Source organism: Cynocephalus volans, chromosome 16 (genome assembly GCF_027409185.1).
Source record: "Cynocephalus volans isolate mCynVol1 chromosome 16, mCynVol1.pri, whole genome shotgun sequence".
In the NCBI taxonomy this organism is placed as follows: Eukaryota; Metazoa; Chordata; class Mammalia; order Dermoptera; family Cynocephalidae; genus Cynocephalus; species Cynocephalus volans.
The window spans coordinates 19267931-19291607 of record NC_084475.1 but is presented as its reverse complement, the minus strand read 5'-3'; the positions used below and the strand labels follow the sequence as shown (position 1 = coordinate 19291607).

The window sequence follows — 23677 nt, the reverse complement described above, 5'->3', positions numbered from 1 at the left end:
AGCCCCTGACTCTCCAGCTCTGATCGCAGGGGTTGGGACGTGTGTTTCCTCTTCTGCCTTAGTCTCAGGACTGAGCCCCGCAGGAGCTCAAAACAGGCAGAGGGGACCTTCCTGGCCCCTTGCAGCTCTCCCTTGCTCAGGGGCCCAGAGAAAGCCCCTCCTGCATTGCCTTGGGCTGCTGGTCAAAGACACCTGGGTGAGGGCGGTGGGGGGTCTGGATGGTACCTCAGCTTCACTGCAAACCAACACAGCAATGCAGAGTTGGGGATGCTGAGCCCGTGCGGAATGGGACTCTGAGATGGGGTGTGAGGTGGTTTGACAGAAAACAAAACCAAAGGCCCTTGTGCCTTCCACGGCTGATCCACCGGGGAGGAGGAGCAGAGAGTCCATGCCAGCCAGGGTGGCAGGCACGGAGACCCCACCCGGGGCTGAGGGCGGCATGGAGGAGTGGAGCAGAGCCATGCCCTCCTCCTTATAGAAACATCTGCAGGTCTGGGGGTCCCTGAGGTCCCCAGCTGCTGTCAGGAGCCCACTGGCTCAAGTAAGCAGGCTGCTTCTACTAGCCCAGGGCCAGTGGCAGGGGGCTCAGCCATCCCTCTGGGGGGTTGACATGTGTAGCCCTAGCCCCAACCTGCTAACTGTGTGGCTCAGAAAGACCAGCTGAGCCCTCGGGCAAGGACGCAGGGATATCAACAAGATACGGACGTTGGTCCAGCTGTCCCCCAAGAAGGTTTTGGGGGTGGCCTAAAAGAATTAAGCCAGAGGAGGTTTCCTGGTCTCCCCACACCCCCAGGCCCTTCCTCCTCCGCCCACAGCTTCCACTTGAGATCTTCTTTCAAGTGGAGCCTCATGCAACCTCGTGCACAAACGACTCTCCCTTGGGAGCAGGCGGGCTGGCTGGGAGGCCAGCATAACAAGCTTTCCTTTCTCTTCGGTTTACTCTGCTCCTTTCACGACCTTCAGAATTTGCTTAATTATTTCCAGTGACAGGAACAGGGGAGCTACACCCTGGGACACCCTGCCACCGCATGGGTCACTTAAGGACACGCACACAGAGGGGAGCTGAGGTCCCCACTGTCCTCACACGCGCCCCGCCCTGGTGACTTCATCGCCGTCGGCTCTCCATGGAGCCGGCAAGGTCTGGGACCACGCGGCCGTTTTGGCTTCCCACCCCGCAAAGGGCGTCTTGTTGAAGGCCAGAGCTGGGGAGGCAGAGGCCAAGGAAACCAGGATGGGGGGAAAGGCGACGGGGTCAGGCTGGTGCCAGACCGGGGTCTGCACGCTGCAGGGGTGCGCAGGGGGCGGGAGGACAGGAGCTTAGCCTCTGGCCGGCACAGGGGTGGCGACCAGCTAGGGCTCAGCAGCGTGCTTGACCAGGTAGCCACTGAAGGTGATGTAGGTGTCGAACTCGTCACTGAAGATGGCGTTCTCACGCTCACCCTTGAAGAGGCGCACCCACACCTCGTCCTGCTCCCGCAGCTCCAGCATCAGGCTCTGGCTCTGCATGATGCTGCGGTCGCTCACCTGGGCGTACAGGATCACCGCCTCCTCTCCGTTCTTCATGATGTGCAGGTACGTCTCCTTCTGGTTCCAGGTGTGCACGTTGAGGCTGAAGAAGTAGATGCCGGGCACATAGCAGTAGAACTTGCCCGTGAACATGTTGAAGTGGCTGTAGAGGTTCACGAACTCCGTGTCGAAGATCACCGTCTGGTAGTAGTCGTTGCTGTGCAGGGGCTTCTTCCGGCCCACCGAGAAGGCCGCGTAGTGGTTCTTGCACCGGTCCCCGGGAGCCCCCATGGATCCTTTCTCTCCTTTGGGTCCACTGTGGCCCCTGGCGCCCACTGAGCCTGTTTTGCCATATTTCCCTTGGAGGCCTCGATCTCCACGGTCACCTTTCTCACCTAAAAGGGACGGGAAACATGTGGCGTCAAGTGAGCAGCTTGGTGACAGTCCACCACCTCGGCTTGTGCTTTCTTGCCCCAGGTGCCCCGACCTGGTGAGCTCCCTGTCTGCCCCCCTCCCCTGGGTAAGGCTCCCATCCCGGGCACCAGGATATTCTGATTCCCAAATTGGTCAAGCAAGCAGACTCAATCTCAAGGATTGTTCTATTTTCATCCAGAAGCAATATAATTTTTTTCCCTTCTGGAAAGCCCTGGCAAAGAAAAAGGAACATATGGGTTTGTCCAACAGCAACAGGCTCCGTGGCCAGGCCAACAGCTCACTCTGAGCAAATGAGCTGCAGATGTCTGGGCTCGGCTTGGGATCTGGGTGGATAGTGTTCCCAGTTAGACTTCGCAGGGCTGTGCAAGGTTATCTGCTACGCGCAGGACCGTGGTGAGCATTTCATGCGGTGGCTTTTCAGAAAGCGAGCTGTGGGCACCAAGCCTCAAAACAAAAAACTTGGAACGTGCCGTCTGAATGCCGGTGGAGGAGTGAGGCCCCCAGCGGCCCTCAGGCTTCCTCTCTGATTCTTGGTCCTGTGGGCCCCTTTTCAATCCCTCCTCGTGGAAAAGCCAGAGCCTCAAACTGGGAATTTCCTCCTCCTTCCCCTCTAGATGACAGTCTGCCTCTGCTCTGTGTCCCAGGGAGCGTTCTGGTCCCGCCCTGCCCTACCCTACCCTAACTCCACTGTCTCTCTCTGGATCAGCACGGAGCAGCCCCCAGGGAGGTGCCCTGGGCTCGTCTTTGCAGTGGTCTGACCTTTCAAGATCGTGATGTTGATCTGGGGCGCTGGGATCGCCTGGTACATGGGGGTAGTGGGGTCGCAACAGCGAAAACACTGGGAAGCAGGGAGCCCCTCGCCCTGGCTGCGGCTATATTTTTCATTTTTTTCTTCATCCCTGTAGGAATAAAGCATCACAGTAAAAGTCACAAACTGTCAGTTCTGGGAGCTCTGCTCTCTTCGTGCTGCCAGAGGGTCTGGTGTACCTGACCCGCCTTCTCTCTCTGTCACCTGGACATATAGGCTCCAGGTTAATATCGGTTCACTGCAAGTTCTGGGATCCTAAATGAAACTTCAGAAAGAGCCCCTACCCTTCGTGCGCAGCGGTGATAGCAGTGGAAATGAAGCTAACACACAGGGTTCCACTTGATCTTTAGATTTCCCGGGGGCTGCAGCCGCTGGAGACTGTTTCCAGCCTGACAGCTGAAGGATCTGCTGTTAGCGGGCTGGACGCTGGCAGCGCCATGCTACCACCTCGCGGCAGCTTGCGGCACTGCACCATGCTCGGGCTGGTGGCTCTTCTTGCTGGGCCTCTAGAGCTAGGACAGACCCACCTTGGTGGCTGCAAAGTCCCTCTCAACGGGCAGCTCCTTCTCTACCTCTGCTCCCACTTTCAAACCCCAGGCCAGGGAAATAGATCTAACACCTAAGCCTAGCCACCCCTAAGCCCGGGACTCCCAGGCGGACACTCTCAACACACCTCTCCTAAGCCCCAGACCTTCACTTCACATTTCCAGAGGCCTCATAAATGTCATGTGTCTAAAACCGAAACCCTTGTCCTCATCCCTTTGCCCCGTCCCTTCTCTTTCCAAACCCCATTTCAGCTTTGTCACCAGTTGTGCAGGATGGAGCCTTCAGCCTCATCTTAGGTGCTTCCCTGTCCTCGCTGCCACATTCAGCAGTGACCTTGAGAGGTGACCCTGAGAGGTCGGCCCCAGCCCAGAGTGCCTCCAGAACCTGGCCCCTGGCCCTCATCGCCTCTGATGCACCGTTACCATTCTGACTGCTCTCTGGAATTTGTCTCTCCCCATGCTGAACATCTGCATAGAATACCACTGTCTTTGTAGAACACCGTCTAATTTAAACCTCCTTATAACTGAGGCCACCACAGGTGGGATAGGGGGAGGGGAGAGGTAGCGAGAAATTGGCAAAGGGTCACAACAAATGGTTACATCGTGTCATGTTGAATATACTAATTATCCTGATTTGAGCATCACATATTGCACACAGGTACTGATATTCAGCGTGGTACCCCACAGATATATACAATCAATTATGTTTCAATAAACTTAAAAAATTTAAATTTAAATTTAAAATTTTTGAATTAAAATAAACCTCCCCATGATTCCCCCCTCCCTGTAGGATTAAGTTCAGGGGAAACCCTTCCCCACTAGACTCAGCTGCCCTCCCATCCTCCACCCTCAGCACCAGCTCCCGCTACCCCAAACCACTGCCAGCCCTTACTCTGCCAGCCATGCCTTTGCACACGCCATTCTGGCTGCCGGTGACTTTCCTCTCTTTCTGCACCAGGGAGGCCCCCCAGGTGTCCTTTAAGACCCAGTTCACTCTGTTTAGTCTTCCCTGGAGCCTACCTCGCTGCACTACTGTGTGTGTGTGACCCCTCACAGCCTCGGGGTTCCTGGAGGCCAGGGACTGTGTCACTCACGTGTTTCCCGAGTGTCTTGCGGAAACACATGGCCTGACTGAGAGTGGGCACTCAGTCAAGGTTTGTTGAATGAAAAAAGGAAAGGAAGAAGAAGAAAGAAAGGAATGGTGTTACATGGCCCCAAATCCTGTCCGGTCCCACCGTGCTCTAAAGACAGCCTGAAGCCGTCAGGATCGTCAGCCCAGTGCTCAAAATAATGAAGAACTCAAAGCCAGCACCGGGCTGTCACCAGGCCTCTAGCACCTCGCATTTGGTAACTGTTCGGTGAGAACCCTAAGCATTTTGTGTGTCCCTACAAAACATCCCAGTGGGCTGGAGTCCATATATCACTGAAGGTCATAGGTACGAAGGCAAATGCCACTCCAAAGCCAGTCATCATTTGTCAAGGAAAGCCAACCCTGGCCAGCCCAGCCTCCACCAGGCCTCTCCCATCCTGCAACTTGACAAGACGGTCACATCATGGGGACAAGCCCTTGGTCCAGTATTTCCCCCAAGGCTGCTCGTCCCTGCCTCCAAGTGGTCCCTGCAAGAGGGACAAATTGAGGATGGAAAGGCAGACCAAAAGGATGGGGGTGGGGTGGGTTAGCTCTTTATTTAAGGAGGCAGCTGCAAAACCTCTTGCCAAGCCACACTCCTTCCGAGCAGGGATGAGACTGCGTGGCTGTGCTCAGTTTCAGACAAGGCGCCTGAGTTACCGAAAGGAGAAACGGCGCGTCAGTCCTCCACGACCAGCTGCCGAAGACCTCTCCTCAGCTCGCAGTGAACCGGGCTCAGCCTGGCCTGAGCCGCAGCTCCTGCAATGCAACACCGCCACAGCCCTCACCTCTCAGCATGGTCCAGTGGTGGCGGTGGCTCCAAGGTCCCCTCCTGCTCCTGCTGTTCCTGCTGGCCACGTGGCACACGGCTCAGGACTGGGCCACAGGCAAAGGCCAGCAGCAAGCAGCACGCCAGCATGAGTCCCCTTCCACAGGAGCCCATCTTCCCTCTGTGCCCTGGCAGGAAAGGGACACACAGGGAAGGCACTGGGTTAGGAAGGGGTTCTGCAGAGAGACCACCGAGATGCCTGAGGTGTTTGCCCAGCCCCACATCACTGCAAAATGCTTCAGCCACACTCCTTCTGGAGGTGACCACACACACATACTCTCACATGCTCACACACACTCACATGCACACACACACACTCTCAACACACTCATGCACTTGTACTGACTCAAACTCACCCATGCTCACACTCACACACTTGTGTACAGGCATACACTCAATGCACTCACAGGCACACACACACACCCTCACATGCATGCACACACACACGCACACACGCCCTCACATGCACATTCACTCTAACATGCACAGTCACCCTCACATGCACAAACACCCTCACATGCACACACTCCACCCCTGCAGCCTCGCCCATCCAGCTTGTGTTGCAGCACCACTGAGCAAGACACTGTCCGTGTCCACCCAGCCTCTCAGGGAGGGAAGATCATCCACCACTGGCCCCCACATACAATTTCTTACCACCCCATTAAGGACAATGAGCACAATCCCAAATGAGTTTTGAGTGGTCACTGTCCACTCTTGAGGCAGCAGGTGGGTAGGAGGGTGGCCACATGCTGTGTTCTGGCCAGCAGGGGGCGCATCAGTGTGTGTCCTCAGCATCTGCCTTAGGGAAGGTCAGACCCAGCCCCAGGGGCGGTCGTCATTCCTGGAAGCCAGCCCCATGTCTCACACTCATGGTGCTTTCTGCAAAGCCTGAGGCAGAACCTGCCTCCTCTTTCTAGAAAGAGGTGTCCATTGGTGGTTCCCAGTGAGCCCTTAGGGGGCAGCGCTTGGGCTTAAAATAGGTGAAACATCCCACTTGTTTCCATGGCCAGCCAGCAGGGTCACCCTGGCTCACTTGCAGAACATATGTCATATGTCTGGGGTCGGAAGTCACATGTGCATCAGCTGCTTCTGGTGGGCTGGAACAGCTCCCCACCGTGGGAGAGGGCAACCTTGTTCACCAAAACATAAAATCTGAAACCTCGCAGGCCCTATGAGGACACCTAATTCAACCCTCTCAGCTACCCAAAGAGAAAACTGAAGCTCAGCGAGAATAAGAACCATCCACCCCTCGCAGCGGGGTTAGGAGTGGCCCCAGGCCTTTCTTGAGAGGCAAATAGTAAAAGCGAGGGAATGATCTCGAAAGGTCCTGTGTCTGATTTTTTCCCCCTTTAATTACTCTCTTACATTAAAGGAAAATTAAAACCCTGAGACATTTCTCTTTTGTCAGTATCCAGATGAGCACTACCCTTTCCTCATCTTGGGAAGCTACAGACTCTGTCATGGCTCAGGGGCACTGTGGCCTGTGCAGGGCATAGTCCTCGCCACTGGGTATCCTTCTTGGCCAAGGCTGTCCCTCTGCTGGGTTGTTAGTGGGCTCGCTGGTATGGCTCTGAAGAGAGAGTGTTGCCATAGCTCTCTCCGCTGGAGCCCCTGTGCCAAGTCTGCAAGAACGTGGGGCAGGAAGAGCTGCTGGTACAGAAAGAGTGAGAGCATAAGGCCCTCGCGGTGGAGACTCAGAGGAGAGAGTGAGCGGAGGAGGGCTGGTTCGGGAAGGCTGGCTGCCCCCCAGTCCCCTTCTTCTGCCATGCACACTTCTGCCACATCTTCACTTCTCGGCGTGGCCCCCACCCCATCCAGTGCAGCAACTCAGCTGGCCCCCACCTCCAAGTTCTCTGCCAACCCGCCATCCCTCCTAAGCATCAGGGACCAGAGACCTTCCCAATGACCAAGAGGCTGTTTAAACCAGCCCCCCCACTCCAAATCTCAAATACCTTCCTACCACTTGCCAAAGAGAGCGTGCATGTGTATGTGTTACTTTATAACACGCCATATATATTTAAATTGTCTATCCATCTGCTTGTCCCCTCTGCAGCCTGCTCAGTAGGGCATGCACGGCCCGGCCCCGTCTTCAGCTGCACCTACCAGCACACCTCGTCCTGTGTTCCAGTCCCTGCTACTCAAACCTTAACGTGCACACCTGAGACTCCTGTTAAAACGCAGTTTCTGATTCAGCAAATCAGGGCAGGGCCTTGAGGCTTCTACAGTTTCAAAAAGCCCCAGGTGCCGCCAGTGTTGCTGGTCTGCCGATGGCACTTGGAGCACTGCCCTTCCCTCCAACTCCTGGCACCCACCTGCCTGCTGCATACGTCTTCCTCGGCCAGGATTTCCCGTCCTCCTCCTGATAACTAGGTAACAAAACCGACAACACGCCAGGCACTGTGCTGTGTCCTGTATCATTTCAATTAATCTTTATAACCCTGCAAGTTAGGGGCAGGTTTGAGAACACTTCTTCATTAGTCACTTTTATCCCATCGCAGGCCTCACATTGGACCCCCAGTGAATCCTTTAAGAAGACAGTATTCATTCATTATTATATGGAATTTCTAAATGAGAAAACAGAGACTTAGAGAAGTGAATTAGCATAAGATTGTCCGATTTCCAAGCAGGTAGCTGTGTTTGAACTCAGACAGGCTGACCTCAGATGGTAACAGAATCCTACTTACACTGTCTTCAAGACCAACTCAAGTGTCTCGTATTCTTCCTGAAGACTTCCCAGGCCCCTCAACTGGGGGGGAGAAAACCTCCCTCCTCTTTTAATTTTGTTTTTCGTATTGTCTCATACAGCGGAGAGTTTTGCTTGGCTTGTAAGATTCTACCCAGCAGACTGTGAGTGGCCTCAAGCCAAGCATCCTGCAGCACCCTGAACTTCACTGGTGCCCAACAAATATTTGTCAAATTAAATTCTCTGCATTTGTTTATTTCTCTATTTCTGTATTTCCTCTGTTTTTTCTTGGCGCCTCATAATTACTCTTTCTTTAAGTGCCAAACTTGCTTCATTTAAAAGGAAAAGAGGTTTTCCTCTCTTTAAAACATTTTTTTCTGAATCTAAAATAAGTGTATCCATTTTGGAAAAGTTAGAAACTCACAACAAAGGAAGTAAAAAGCTACCTTGTATTATTCTACCCCAAAGTTTCTCAACCTTGGCACTATTGCCGTTGAAGGCTGGAGGATTCTCTGTTGTTGGGGGATGTCAGTGGTATCCCTGGACTCTAACAAGAGCATCCCTCCGCCCCAACTGTGACAACTAAAAATGTCTCCAAACGTTGCCGTATGTCAAAATTGCCCCCAGCTAAGAACCAGTGCTCTGCCCCCATCTTGCATGTTGGTATGTCTCTTTCTAGTCTGCAAAAGGGATTTTCCATACTGTGGTCAGAAGAGATGGGGCCCAGGATTCAGCCAGAGTAGGGATGGGACAGCCAGCAGACAGTCAGAGCTCCCAGGCTGGCGGGGCTCTCCTCAAGAACCTCCTCTTTGGAGCCAAAGCAAACCCAGATTGAAATCTTTCCTTCTCTGAAAAGATCTTAAGAACCATTTTACCAAATCCCACAGCAGAGTCAGCATCATGACATTATGATCATTTTAGTCACTTTGGGGCAGAAACAGTATTGCCCAACATCAAACCAAACTTGGCTGCAGATCACTTTTAGCGATTTCCAGCAAAATGAAACACCCCTCTAAAGCTTGAGGTTTTGTCCCCAGTAAGGTTATTCAGAAGAATGGGCTACGCAGCGAAGGCAAGTCCAGAGAAGTGGCCCCCGCCCCCACCGAACGTCTTGTCCAGTGGTGTGTAACTATCATGGATCTGGCCCCACGTGGTCCAGTCTCTGGGCTGTGTTGTGGTCAAAGCAACTGAGGACATTCCAACGTGACTCAGGTTCCGGACTTGCCATCCCCAAACCCTGTGAATAAGAGCTAAGTTCTCCAGTAAATCTATTAACATCTTCTTCCTCCCACCCATGTCTCCCACGGCCTGCAGCCCTCAGACCCCTTCTACCCATCTACGTCCACCGTATCCAGCAAGAATGACTCCCCCGTTTACAGGAGGCAGGAGGCAGGAAGGGAGAAATTGGGCTAATTACAGGATCTGGAAGAGGGCAGGAAGTCTGAGAACACTTGCTTGTTAATAATTTTTATCCCTGCACAGACGTTGTGTGGACCTATGGTGGATTCTTTAAGGAGACGATGTTCAGACACAGTTTGAGATTCCTTATGTTTGTTTAAAATTGGTCCTACTATTTTTCGATCCCTGCTCCGTGTTGTCATGCCAGAGTGCTCACAGTAGACGCCCGGAGCTCTGGGACTGGTGCTTGGGTTTTGTCTGGTTGCCCCACCCAGCCCAGTGCCATTTGACAAAAGCATTTTGCAAATGTCATTTTCCTTCTTCTCTGGTCCTCATCGGGCGAGCAGCTGTTCTGAGAGGCGAGGAGCCTATAATCTCCTTGAATCAGTAGGAGCCTTGGAAGACAAGTCCAAGCCACCCTCTCCACTGACAGTGTAGCACGGGCAGGGCTTCCTGAATGCCCATAATGTGCACGGCATTGTGCAAGAGCTTGGGAGGAAATGATTCAACCATAAATTAAATATACTCCCTAACCTCAAGAATATCACAGTCCACTGAAGGAGGCAGACACGTACCCAAGGACAGCTCAAGGCAGAACAGCAGACGTTGAAGCAAAACAGCAAGTGGTAACATTCTGGACCTGCCCTGTTCAGTGCAGGGGCTGCTAGCCACGTGTGGCCATTTAAATTTAAATTAATTAAAATGAAATGAAATTCAGAATTCCTCAGTCACACTAGCCACATTTCAAGTGCTCAATAGCTGCCCTTAGCTTGTGGCTACCATACTGGAAAGAACAGAACAGAATGTTTCCATCATTGCAGAGAGTACTGTTGGACGGCTCTGTTCTAGATTAGAATGAAGTCAGTGGGGGAGGATGGAGAACTGTGAACAGACAGCAGGCCAGGAACCTGGGAGTCATTTAGACCCCTTCTTTGCGTGAATCCACCACGTTGAATCTGTCAGCAGCTGTCTTTAATAGCTTCTGCAGGTCAACTCCCCTCTCTACTATTCACCTGCATCGGATGCTTTCCAGGGGCTCTGGCTGTCTCCCAGACCTCAATTCCCCCAAGACAAATGCCTTTGTCTGGCTTTTGTAGGGCTTGGACATCACCCCAAAATTTTACATGCATCCCCGAAGGAGGCGTGGCAGAAGAGAGGACTTATCCCACTTCTAATGGCTTCTAGGTCAAGAATACAATTTAACTCAGCATCCAGACACCCCTTGTTTCAACACGGCATCCACTGTCCCTCAGCCGTCACCTCCCCCTTCTCACACCTGTTCCTGCCTCCTTCACCTCCCCAGTATCCTATCAACCAGAACAGAAGCCCAGAGTCCGCTCACCCTCTGCTCTGACACCTGGTAGAATTCTCCCATTGAGAAGCTCATAGCACTCCAGTCACTGCAGGAGGATTCAGACCCTGGAGTGCCAAGCTAGGAAAGTGCCACTCTGGGGTGTTCTTCTTACTCTGGTGACCATCAGGACTTCCTGACACAGGACAGCTGCTCACAGCCTTTCCTTCCTCCAGAGACCCTTCACCAACCAACTGCCCATTTTCCAAACTCCTCTAGCAATGGGCTGGAGGGAGGCAGAGTGACTTCCAGCTGACAAATGACGTTTGTTCACCTCTTCCAGAAGCCCATTTAGTATGTGATCGTCCCTGCTGTGATTGGGCAGCCCCGGCTGGTCTTGGACTCTCCCCCATCTCCTGACCTTGTAGGGGAAGGAGCCATGGGGAATGGGAATCCTGAGGGAAGGAACTCCAGCCAGCTGGAGTTGAGCGGTGCCTTTCCTAAGAGATGTGGATTCCTGGAGCCCATCTCCTCTCCAAGTCTCCCTCTTTCCCCTTTCCAAGTTGCTCTCTGTCTTGAAGAGGAGGGTTTGCTTTTTAAGGTTTGGGGGTTTATTTGGTTAGCTCCAAAGCCCAAGTGCAGGGATGAAGACAGGTTCTTTCAGGGCCACTTGCTAGTAATAAGCAAAGGTTTCCTCTTCCATGGAAGGGACAAAATAGTGAAGAGAAGAGAGGCTGAGAAAGCTCCCCATCCTGAAACATCTCCCTCCTCTCCTGGGGCAGCTGCACCTTGGCCAAGAAGGGCTCACCTGGAGCAGAGAGCAGGATTCAGTCTAAGTTTCTGCCCAGGCCCTACAAATAAGGAGGCCATGTGGGCTGCCAGGCATCAGGCCTTTGGGGGCACCTGGCCAGCCAGGCTCCAGAGCAATGATTCCGTCCCAGTGGAAACAAAGATTTCCTTGAGCAGAGCAGCTGTCCTTAGATCACCTCCCTGCTGTAAAGCCTCGGGTGGCAGGCCTGCCCCTGCTTTGGGAATGGTGTGAGAGAGAAGAGGCTCTGACAGCTCCTGCCAGGAGCCCACTCTGCAGGTGGCCTGGCCCACTGCCCACCTCCCCAGCACCAGCAGCGGTGACACCCTGGGGCGACCACTCCCAAGACATAAGGAGGAAAGAACCTGGGAATTCTATGGCCGGGTGCCCTACCACACCCAGCCCTTTCCAAGCAGCACAGCCATCTTTGTCTGATTGTCTAGGGCCTGGACCCCACCCCCTCCTGCCAACATTTTACAGGCATCTCCAGAAGAAGCTTGGCATAGTAAGATAGAACTTGTCCCAAATCTGGTGGCTTCTAGGTCAAGAATATAATGCAGCTCAGCATCCAGTCAGTCTTCCTCCTGCCTGGTCCAGCCCAGGCTGCTCCTGCTAAGCCCACAAGTGGCCCTCATGATGCCAAGCACACCTCTGCATTGCTCTTTCATGAACGCTTTAAAGGATCTGCCAGGGTCGGCTACCCCTCCTCTGCCCCAGGCTCTTGCCCACCCCATCTCCTAAGGTTTATCCTTTTTGGTCTTGACAGGTGCTTTGCGAGGCTGTGTCCTTGACTCTCAGCCTCCAAACGCTCTTTCTGCCTGTTTTGATCCACACGCCACCTTCAGCTGACACCTCCCCAGTCCACATCCCACCCCAACCTAGCTGCTGAGTCCCAGGACTGCACTGTCCAATGCACTCACCACTAGCCACCTGGGGCTATTTCAATTAGTTAACATTAAACCAGGTAAAACATTCAGTTCTCAGCCATGGGCACCACATTTTAAGTGCTCACGTGGCCGGTGGCCACTGTGTTGGCTGACAGAATATCTCCACCATCACTGAAAGTTCTGCTGGAAGTGCTGGTCTAGAGCCACGTGTCCACCGTCTTTGCTCTGCCATGAGACCTTCAAACCCCCAGTAGCTCATCATCCCCTCCCTCTCCTCCCCACACCTGCTCCTCCTACCGTGGCTTGCAGCTGGGTGAAAGACAGAGCTGTGCACACAGAGCCCCAGGCCAGAAGTCCGAGAGCCACTTGGACCCCCACCTTTCGTGCACCCGCCACCCGACCCCCTGAAGGCCTCCCCTCCTCTCCGCCCCCTTGGCCTCTGTCACCACCTCCTTCCCAGCTCTTTCCTGGTCCCCTGCCTCCCATCTGTCGTGCACACTGCTTCCCAGAGGCAGCTTTTAAAGCTAGAAGTCTGAATGCCACCCTTGCTTCAAGGGCTGCCCACGACAATAAAGGACGTGGTTAAATGTTGAGCTTCAGCATCTGGCTCCAGCCTGTCGCTCCCACCCTGTGTGTGTGTCCTTCACAGCAGCCACTCTCCAGTCCCTAACACAAGTCACACGTGAGACCTTGTCCTCCTGCACAAGCTCCTTCCTCTGTCTGGACATCTCTCCCTCCTGCCACCTTCTCCATCCACGTGTTCTTCAGAGCCCAGCCTGATCCCACCTCTTCCAGGAAGTTTCCCAGATGCATATCTGCTACTGATGCCTCCACCAGACCAGCGTCCAGTGCAGAACCAGTCTACAATCAAAGGTTTCCTCGCCTAGTCCCCCAGTCTCGGAGCTCCTGGAAAGTGGGAGCCATGTCTCAGTTCTCATGCATTTCCCACATCTGGTGTCTTTCAATATCACTTGGGCTCCACCTTTCAGTCAATCCCAAGTAGCAGAGGCTTCATCCAAAGAGGACATGCTGCAGCCTCAAGCCTGTTGAAATCTCTCTAACTCAGGGTCATGGGTCACGGGAGAGCATCCGAGGGAGGAGAGGGATCCAGGGTACACCATTAAGTGTCACCAGAATGCTGAATCCTGGTGTGGCCATGTGGCCTTCCTTTCCCCAAATGTTCCTGTTATCTGCACTCAGAAAGTCTACAGCTTCAAAAGACAGTTAAAACCCCCTACCTCCATGAGCCAAGGTTACAAACCACCTGCATGCCCAGGAAGACAGTCTAATTAAATAAATAATAGTGCATCCACACAGTGGAAAACTTAAAAAATGAGGTGGTTCATTAGAACGGCAAACTCAGCAATAGGGAGGGGTGGAGACTACGGTAAACCAGGAAACATGTGCTCTGTCTGAAGGTAGTTCCATAAATAAATACTGCATGGCAGGGGCAGATTCAGCCAACAGCACCAATTAGTGATCTCTGTAAATAGACGAATTTTTTTTTTTTTTTAAAGATGACTGGTAAGGGGTTCTTAACCCTTGACTTGGCGTTGTCAGCACCACGCTCAGCCAGTGAGCAAACCGGCCATCCCTGTATGGGATCCAAACCCGTGGCCTTGGTGTTATCACCAAGTGAGCCACGGGCCGGCCCAATAGACGAATATTTTTTTTGACATGGAAAGATGTTCATAAAGTTGTGATGACTGAAAATACCGGTGGAAACATAACATGCAAACACACGTACACATAAACACACACACCCAACCGAAGACCCGAAGGCCACCCACCTGGCTGCTAACAGCCATTATCTGTGTGTGATGAGAACACAGATGCTCAACGCTTTCTTGTTTTGGCTTCTCTGGGTTTCTTCCCCCATTATAGTCACATATTTTTTCACAGTAAATACACATTATTTTCCACTTAGAACAATGACAAATAAGCCCCACCCTGGGGACTAATGGAGAGCCTTATTTATTCCAGGGAACTCGACTCTACGCATAGAAAAGAAGAATGAGGCGGGGCTGGTGGTGCTGGGGCAAGTTCACGGCTCCAGCAGAATCGTGCAGGATATCAGTCCACCTAGCGCTGGAGTCCCATGTTCTTTGGCTCGTTTGTTCAGCAGGTGTTTATGGAGTGCCAGCTACACACCCAGCAGTGGGCTAGATTGTCGGGACACAGGGAACAAGAGGACGTGGCCCTTCTTCTGGGCAGCGGAACCCTTGGCAGTCACGGCGTGGGATGTGTTAGGCCAGGGATGGGCTCGTTGACAGGGAGCCCAGCGAGGTGGCACCTAACCCGGACAGGCATCCGGCCAGCTGGGAGAACACACTTGCCAGCAGCAGGGGGGACTTGTTCTATCTTTGACACACACACACGCTGGCCGTCCTTGCCCCCGAAGGAGCTGAGTAGGGCCAGTGGCCTGCAGCCGTGATACGGCAGGGAACGGAGCCAAACCCCAGAGCCCTTCTCCGCGAGTTCACGAACCCAGGAGAAGCCCCATCATTTCCAGAGATTCCTTCTGACAAAGCCCTGCTACCATTGATTTAAGCACCTACTATGCGCTGGGCTCTGAGCATGGTTCTTTCTGTACACTGTTGAGCCTGATTCTTAAAATGCCCCCTCGACTTTACAGATGTGCAGATGGGCTCAGAGGGGTGGCGCTACCTGCCCCAGGCCCCCCAGCAGGGAGTGCTGGAGCTCAGATCAGACCCAGGTGTGCCTGACAGCAAAGCACATTTCCCTTCACCCTAGGGGTCTCCAGAAGATGTCAGATACCGCAGGCTCCTCCTACCAAATCACATCCAGCGACCTATATGCTGGGCTCAGGTTTAGGGTGCCGCCCAGTTGGCTTACTTGGTCATAGCTAGAACAGCAGGAGTCTCCTTTGGCTTCGAGGAATATATCCACCAGCTGAGCCCCTGCACCCATTGATTCAGCAGAGCATTACTGAGCATCTACCGTATGCCAGGAATGTGTGGGACACCAGGGAATACCTAGCTGTCTTCATCGAGGCAATGTGCTAAGATCTCACTGGGGCCAGTCTGCGAGCACCTTAAAAGCCACAACTGGAGTTTAATTCCTTTGGATTTAGGCACAGAATCACCAGGAACACCCCCTCCACACACATACACACACCTTAAAATGTAAGTGGCTTCAGCAGGGTGGCCCATTGGATGTGCATTTTCAGGGCATCGCTTTTGCAGGGCAGACAGAATAGCACACGGGTAAGCTCTGAAGAGGGGAGGAGGAGACACATTCTGCAGGCATGCAAACGGTCTCCTCCACTCCCAATGCCCTCTGATGGGTAGCAGCCGACCTGCACTGGCTGGCAACGGGGTCTGCATCCTGCCAGCAGGAAGAAGTAATGTGTGGGATCAATGTTGCAGGAAGGAAGGGGGCAGCTTGCATGCTCTTCCTACCCATTCCTTAGGGGTCTGGGGTCGGGCTTGGGTGGGCACCACTGTTGGGGCCACTGGGCAGCAGGAACAGGGAGCAGGAGTGGAGGACAGACCAAAGGGGAGGCAGGAGTCGGGCCTCACCCACCCCCCCTAGCAGCCCCGACCAGGCTCACAGCAGGTGCTACTTCCAGAGTCACCTCAATCCAATACCCACAGCTGATCAAACACTCCGTGGGACTTCTAGGACCATGTATTTTGCCCTCAGAGATATACCTTCATGGGGGTGAGGGGCACTGCCCTGAATGCCAGAAGACCCAAGAGTCCCACGGCCACCCCCAAACCCACCCAGATCCCCCATCTCTCACCAGAGTCCACTTTAGACTTCACAAAGAGAATGGGGTTGAGTGTGTCTGAGCATACACCAGTCCCCAGCTCTGAAGACCAGCCCTGTGAATCTGCAGGGCAGAGTCACCAGGCCCAGCCTAGCCAGGGCTGGCAGCTTTCCCAGGCGAGGTCCTTTATCCTCCCCAGTCCCCAGGGCAGAGGGCGGCTGGTAACCAGATGTCCCACTGGGGGTGGGGGTGGGCATGAAACCCAAAGCCAAGGGTTGGGGGCAATACACCAAGTGTGGTTTTAGCAATGACCAAGAGCAACATCTAACCTGGCAGAGGGCACAGGGACCTAGACTTCCCCCTGTCCTGCCTGTCTACTTCTTTTCCCCTTCTCCTTGGCTCATGCCTTTGGCATGTTCTGAAAAAATTCTGCTGTGCTCGTTGTGCTGCCGGAACTCTCCTGCTCTGCTCTGTCTCATTTCAGGAAAAATTCCTACAGAAGCCAGGGAGATAGTCAGACATGAGGCCCAGCCATTCCAACAGCTGTCCTGGACAGGGAGGGTGCCCCAGGAAGGACATGCAAGTCTGTGCCAGCCCTGTCCACAGCTGGAGAAGGGGCTGGTTCCAGGAGCCTCAGATGCAAGCCAGGGACATCCCGGTGGACTGTGAGGGGGCCTCCCCGTCCCTGCTCACAATATCCCCCTTTGAGCCACACTTAGATGCTGAGCCCAGTTCTGGAAATCAAGTGAGGCAGTAACAGGCAGCTTGAGAGGGTGTCAATGCACCAAGAGCCACTCCTGTGGCTCATGTACAAGCACCATGCGATTGCAACCTGGATTCCTCCCAAAGGGTGGAAGAGACCCTCTCCTGCTCACACCGTGAGCACCCCCCATGGTGGAGCAGGCGCAGCAGTTGCAGCATTCCACCACAGGGCTCAGGGCAGACGACAAGTGTGAGCCTGACGCCGCACGTCCACGGTTATGCTTGGGATTGGCCCTGCAGGCCCAGGATCCAGTGCAGGCCCCTGGGCAGGGCTTGAGCATCCCGGGCTCCTGAGACCAGCTCGAGGGCTGCCCCAGAGAGCATGAAGGAAACGCACTGTCGAGCTTCATTGTGCTCTTCCAGACTGCTCTCCAAAGTGGGCGATTTCTCACACCGCACAAATGGGTCAGAGGATGGCAGGGTCCTGTCCAGAGAGCTACCTCGTGTCCCTTGACATCAGCAGAAGCCGATTTCAGCAGGTGAAGCAGGGACGAGAACTGCCCTCGGCTCATGTGGCAGTTAAGCAACCAAGATGCAGATCTCCGGAGGCCATCACTCCCACTTGAGCAGCTCTGGGGCTCACAAGGCAAGGGAGGAGGCTATGCCCCAAACAGCCGCTCTTTTCCTGGGGACGGTGGATGGTCAGGCCAAGTGGGCCCAAAGCGGTCGGCAGAACATGGGGACTGTAACAGATCCTCTTCTTTTTTTTTTTTTTTTTTAAAGATGACCGGTAAGGGGATCTAAACCCTTGGCTTGGTGTTGTCAGCACCACGCTCTCCCAAGTGAGCTAACTGGCCATCCCTATATGGGATCCGAACCCGTGGCCTTGGTGTTATCAGCACCACACTCTCCCGAGTGAGCCACGGGCCAGCCCTCAGATCCTCCTCTCCTTCCTGCCCTTCCTGGAGCTCTGTCACCTTCCACCCCCACCCCTAAGGCCCCGGAGCCTCAGCCACCCCCGCCCAGGAACAGGGACTCACACCAGTGCCCGAGCCTGGAACACAGAACGCAGATGGGAAGCTCCCATGCCCGCAGCACGGCTGTGTCTATGAAACTCTTTTCATCTTTGTTTTGATGGGTGAAGTTCAATGCCAGAATATTTGGTTTATGAGTCATGCTAATTACAGCTGGGGGGGGCGGGGGTAGCCACCAGGAAGAACAACAGAAAGGAGCATGTCCTGAAAAAATTCTGCTGTGTTGGTTGTCCTGAACAGGGAGGTTACTTCCCAGGAATGAGGGGGAGCTGCCTGTGCCCTTCCTGGGACATCAGGGGTCACCCCAGGACTGGCTAGCTGCATCTGCCCCAGAGGGGCAGCAGCGTCCTGTGGCTGGATGGAGCCCACCCAAGTCCTCCTGAGCCTCCTGAGCTGCTGCTCATGGGGACTCCCTTCCTTGGCATCACAGGGGACTCCAGGTGGCAGGAGGAGGAGAGGCAGGGGAGACGGGACCATGAGAGTCCCTGGAGAGCAGACCTGCTGTCCCTCCTGCATTCTCCATTGGCGGCTGGGAAGGGGAAACTTGGAAACCTGAGGAGCTTGGGTGCCAGCCTCAGCTTGGAGAGCTACGCTTGGTGTCCCCAGCACAGGTGGATGTTACAAGCACAGTGTCTGGGGATGAAGACATAGATTTGAGTCTTGGGTCTTCCACCCACTGGCTAGGGAAGCTTGGGCCAGCCACGAGCCCCTCTGGGCTTTCCACGGTGAGCGTTCCCTTGATGCCACTGTTGAGAATCAACGTTTGCTCAGTGTCTGCCATGTGGGAAACACACAACCGTGGCCACCATTACCACTGTTGATGCCACTGCCATGGTTGTGAAGTCGTCCCTCAGCTCCGGGAAGCTCCCGAGTGTTCTCTCCCCTCTGCTTCCCATGGCCCTGTCTCTCGTCCCTCCTCTCCAGTTAGCAGGGACACTGAGCAGGCCCCGGGGAGGATGTGCTTCCCCTCCCGGCAGCACACACAACGGTCAAGTGTATCTGTCTGTGAGGCAGCATGTGGCTGCACCACCCGCCTGAGAGTGTGTACTTTCCTGCACTAAGAAAACAGGCTGAGCAGCCCTCTAAGGACGTCACTCACTCCCCTGGGACCCAGGAAGTAGCTGGCGGTGGAAAAAATGTAGTTTCTCAAGACATTTCTTATTTTCAATGCTGGTAAGGAGAAAGCTCCAAGTGTGTCACGTTGCCTCTGTTCCCAGAAACCAGGTGAACTAGAAGAGGTGGAAACAAATCACACCAGAAGCAGCTTCCTCCTCCCTTCCAAGCAAGGACGGGTCAGGTCGGCCCATGAGTGCCTAAAGCAGACAGAGGGACTTTCCAGAGCTGGGACACAGCCGAGGTGGGGGCCAGCATGGCAGGGCCCAGGCTAACAGGTGGAGACCACACCTGTGCCCGTGGACGTGCCATGCCGACCTGCATGGGGGGCGGTGGGTCAACCTGTGCTGTCCAGAGGCTCCAGACCAGAGACCACTCTCAGCGGCACAGGCAGCTTCATTTCCCACAAGTGTCCCCAGGGAAACGGACATTGATTTTCCTGCCCAAGCTGGGTCCCCTCCAAGAGCATCAAGGCTGTTAGTTTTGGAGGCTAAAGTCAACGTTTCCTGTTCTGTGCAGGGTCCAGGTTGGCCACAGACAGGAGCGGACAGACCTGGCTCTCAGATGGTCCAGTGATATTGGGATGGGGTTGGGGTCCCTACCAGGTGCAGAGGCGGGCATTGATTCCATGCTTTTTCCTTCTACACCCTCAGAAAAGTACCAGAGAAGAATGAAGCAAGATAAACACCCCCCAAGAAATTGGGGGGAAGATACATTTGTTCCCGACAGCATCCATCTGCCGAAGAGCTCACCTCCTCCCTAGTCAAAGAGGATCCGAGATCATGACTCTCGATGGAACCTCGTCTGTGGAAGGGGAGTTGGCAGAACAGGACACAGGGCTTTCCCGGAAACTTCTGGTCTCTCTGCCCCTTTGCCACTGCCAACCTGGCCCCTCCCACTGCATTCATCGTCCTCCCTGGCAAAGGTGTCTGCTCAGCCCAGCTCTGGCAACCAGGCTGAAGCCACGAAGACAGGAGCTGGAGTGGCGGTGGGTCCCTCCCGGCTCTGTCCCGTCCTCCGGGCCACCTACCTCTGCTCCAGCCGGGCCACGCCAGCCGTGTCCTCACCGCGGCCTCCTAGAGCATCTCCCAGCGGCTGAGCCTCCTCCCGGCCAGGTCGCGGGGGAAGCACAGACTTGTCGGAGGAGACAGAGCAGGGAGGAAAAGTCCTCGGGGAAGAAGGCGCAAAGAAGGGGGGCGGGGAGGGGAGGTGCGAGCACCTTTATCTTCTCAGCTCCAAGGTCTCTTTGGCCAGAAGCGGAAACTCGGTTTCTCGAAAGTCAAGGAAGAGACGGAGAAAACGGGACAAACACGGAAAGAGCAAACCCCAGCCAGATGTGAGTGCCGAGGAGCCTAGAACGCTCCCAGCGCATTTTATCCAAACAGCAGCCTCCGAGGATTAACTGTGTGTGTGCCCAGCCGGGCAGGAGAAAACCAGCCGCTGCCCTCCCCCGGCCACCCTAGAGAGCCAGCCCGAGCTGGGGGTAGCGATGGCCACTTCCGTGTGTCTGGAGGTCCATCCAGATGTGGAGGCAGCTGGGAGCCCAGGACAAGGATGCCCCGCACTGTGGGGGAAGGGGGTGCCCGGGAAGGCTGAGAGCTCTGAGTTACTATGGTAGCAGGGGGATGGGCTTCACGGAGCCCAGGGATCCCCTGTAGCCAACCCAGTGGGATCAAGTATCCAAACACTGGCAGACCTGAGATACACCATCCATGGGGGGCTCCTCCTGGGGACCACGGACAGGTTTGGGGGCGTCTTTGAGCCCCCTACAACAGAATGCCAAATTGTGTGTGTGTGTGTGTGTGTGTGTGTGTGTGTGTGTGTGTGTGTGTACACATGTGCATTTTTGGAAGTTTCAGAGTCTTGAGAGCTCGGTGATCCCAAGGTCAGGAAGGAACCCTGGCCTGGAAGGTGTAGATTTCCCAGAGAACAGCGTGAGTGCAGAGGTGGGGCCGGTGGGGCTTGAGAGGCTGCAGCATTCTGCAATTCCTATCAGTCTCGCATTCCTCGATGTGAAAAACTGACATGTTCTCAACCTGATAAAAATGTTCTTTGTGAACAAGACGTCCTTCAGCTGGTTTCCCATCCCAGTCACTGCCCCAGGCTTCACCAGAGCCACCCGTGGTCAGGGCCCCATCTACAATCCCCAAACGCTGAGTCAGACCAGCTTGTTCCAGAATCTTATCACAGCACCAGAAGGGCAGGATCTGTCCAGAGGAACAAAACTCTGCTCTGACAATAACCACGCTCCTTCATTTTTGCTTCTTTCTGGCTTGTTTTGAGCCCCTGCTCCCATGTTCTGCAGTCTGCTCCTGGCCTGGATGTCATACCTGTGCTCTTTGTTGTGTGATCACTCCTCCGAGGGCCTCTCTCTCTGGCTACATGTGGACAGGAGACGTAAAAACAGGGGTGCTAGTCTGGGATGTTCAGGGCAAAACAAGGAGGCTGCACTTCACAATTCCTTGCCTTGGAATTTCCCCTCCTCCCCAGCACCCCTATGTGGAAAGGCTAAAAAAATCCAAAGGGGAGAAAGAAGAGTGTGCATGTCCCTCCTGCATTGCTACACGACTACGCCAATTGTCTGGTTAGGCAATTCATCACTAAAGCCAAAACATTTCACTATTTTAGTTACACTAAGTTTCCATTTGTATTGTCAGGGTTAGGGCTCAGACCCCTCAAACCCATTGTACAGACTGGGTCACCAGACCCCTCACCTGCCAGGCTGAGTCATAGACCCCTCACACACAGGTCCACGCTAGGTCATTGGGAAAGATCCCGGGAGCCACTGGCAGATGACACAGGCTCAGTCCTCAGCAGTAGAAGCAGCAGCCTACAGCAGCAGTAGCAGCGGTGGCCTCTTGGGGCATCCCAAGGGCACTGGCAGCAACAGCTTCCAGCAGCAGTAGCGGCCTCCCTGTGCCCCCCCACCCAGGGGCATCCTGGAGGTGGGAGACAAGGGGTGCACCGTGAATCAGAGCCACTTGTCCTTTACACTTAAGTCATAACCCAAGACGGCGCACATCCGCACTTACATTAGACAATAACCAAGGAACACCTGGATGTATGTGCCTATTTACATCAAATGCTCGGCAAGATTCTGAACACCTGAGGGGCCCTGACCATTTTCCTTCACTTTCCCTCCACCTCCTCTTGCCCCGAGGCTGGGCTTAGGCTGGCATCCAGGTAGAGTTGAGAGTGGACGGAGATGGAAAGAGAAGGTGAGGCTCTGTCGGGGGAGACAGCCGGCGAGGGCCCATGGCCACTCCACGGAAACCCTGGCTGCCGTGCCCAGCCCCCACTGTGCGTAGAAAGAGAAACGCTGTCGAGCCTTCCAGCACCAGGGAGAACTTACAGCACATCTGCTGAGATTAAGCCAATGAGCCTCCATGAGAGTTGCAGCCTCACTAGCCTTAGGAGACTCAGGATGGCTCATGTTTTTTGGCATACATGCCTGAGGCTTGGCAAAACTTACATCCCTGGTTGCTTATCGAAACAGGAAAATGCAGAGATAAGCTCGTCTTCTTTCTTGTAAGTGACATGAGGGAGTTTCCCAGCCAACAAGAGCAAGGCCCAGCACACTGATTGACCTTAGGTTGGTTACTCTGTCCTCAGATAGCCTTTGCCACAGCGACACCAGAAACAACAAGAGAAGCAGAAAAACCAGGCAGGACACATCTACACGGCCCCTACCGCCCTTTGTCCAGTCATTAGAGAATCTGGGGCTTTCCTGGAGCTCTGTGAACAGGAAATCACTAAATGCAATGGGGAAGCTCCTTTTGTCCTACCCGGGAGCCTCAGACCTAATGACATTCTGCACCAATACCAGATTTCACAAAGCTGGGCACACAGCTTAGAAGACAAAAAGATGCAGAAGGTGGAAGATTTGTTCTTTTGCACTCAAGATGGCTTTCGTGTGGAAGAACCAAAAGACAGTTATCTTGAACCTAACTCCAGGACATGAACTCAGTGGCTCAGCATAGCGCAAAGCTCTAGAAATAAAGTCGAAGGAGCATCTCTTCTGGTTGGCACGTTCCAGTGGGAGGCGTTAAGTCCCAGCTCTGTGTCTTACCCTGGCACGGGATGGGGTTGCTACCCAACCTCACTGGGCCTTAGTTTCCTTTTCTACAAAGCAGAGACAGGCCCAGTATCTCTTCTCTGGAACCAACGAGGCCAGATGTGTTCAGGGTAAGATGTGAATATCACAGAGAGTACCTAACCCCAGTCGGCAGCACCCCCTTCAGCAAACACTCGAATATTCTGCAGTGACATAAATAAAGGCCATCGACAGTCTCAACAGTGCATGTTGTATTGTTCTGTCAAATTTGTTTGTGCTGAACTTAGGGAAAAACTAAGTTCTCAGAGCTTTCTGTGTTTTAGGGATTTTGGATGAGCAACTGTGAACCTGTAGTTTCTCACATGATTAATAAAAGGGCGGGTGGAGCAGATAGAAAGTGCCATGATGTTCATTATAACTATCATTATTATAAGTATAATCTTCTTTCTTCCCTCCTCTTGAGTCCCCACATCTCCCAAGAGGTTAGAAAAGGGATTACTCATTTTCCTGGAGGCAGAAAACTGGGGGGGTGGGGGGAAAGTGTATTAAATGCAGCAAAGGGAGCCTGGGGTTTTCCAAGATATTAGTGGGAGACAGAGGCTCACAGGCATGAGAAATTCCAAAGAACAGGAATCAAGGTCTGAGTACATCTTCGGTGGTGCCACTATGGCCACAACTTAAGCCAAGAGGAACATGGGCAAAGAGTCACCAGGCCAGCTCCC

General features: G+C 54.0%; 1 protein-coding gene across 1 annotated transcript; it reads right to left on the bottom strand.

Moving 5' to 3' along the window:
* Positions 1 to 1235: 1235 nt before the first annotated feature.
* Positions 1236 to 20013, bottom strand: C1QTNF1 (C1q and TNF related 1). The gene is made up of 4 exons (XM_063081335.1): positions 19932 to 20013; positions 5212 to 5380; positions 2701 to 2840; positions 1236 to 1901 (listed from the first exon to the last, which is right to left on the bottom strand). Exons 2-4 carry the CDS (start codon positions 5364 to 5366, stop codon positions 1351 to 1353), a joined length of 846 nt encoding a protein of 281 aa, XP_062937405.1. The 5' UTR covers positions 5367 to 5380; positions 19932 to 20013; the 3' UTR covers positions 1236 to 1350.
* Positions 20014 to 23677: the final 3664 nt, after the last annotated feature.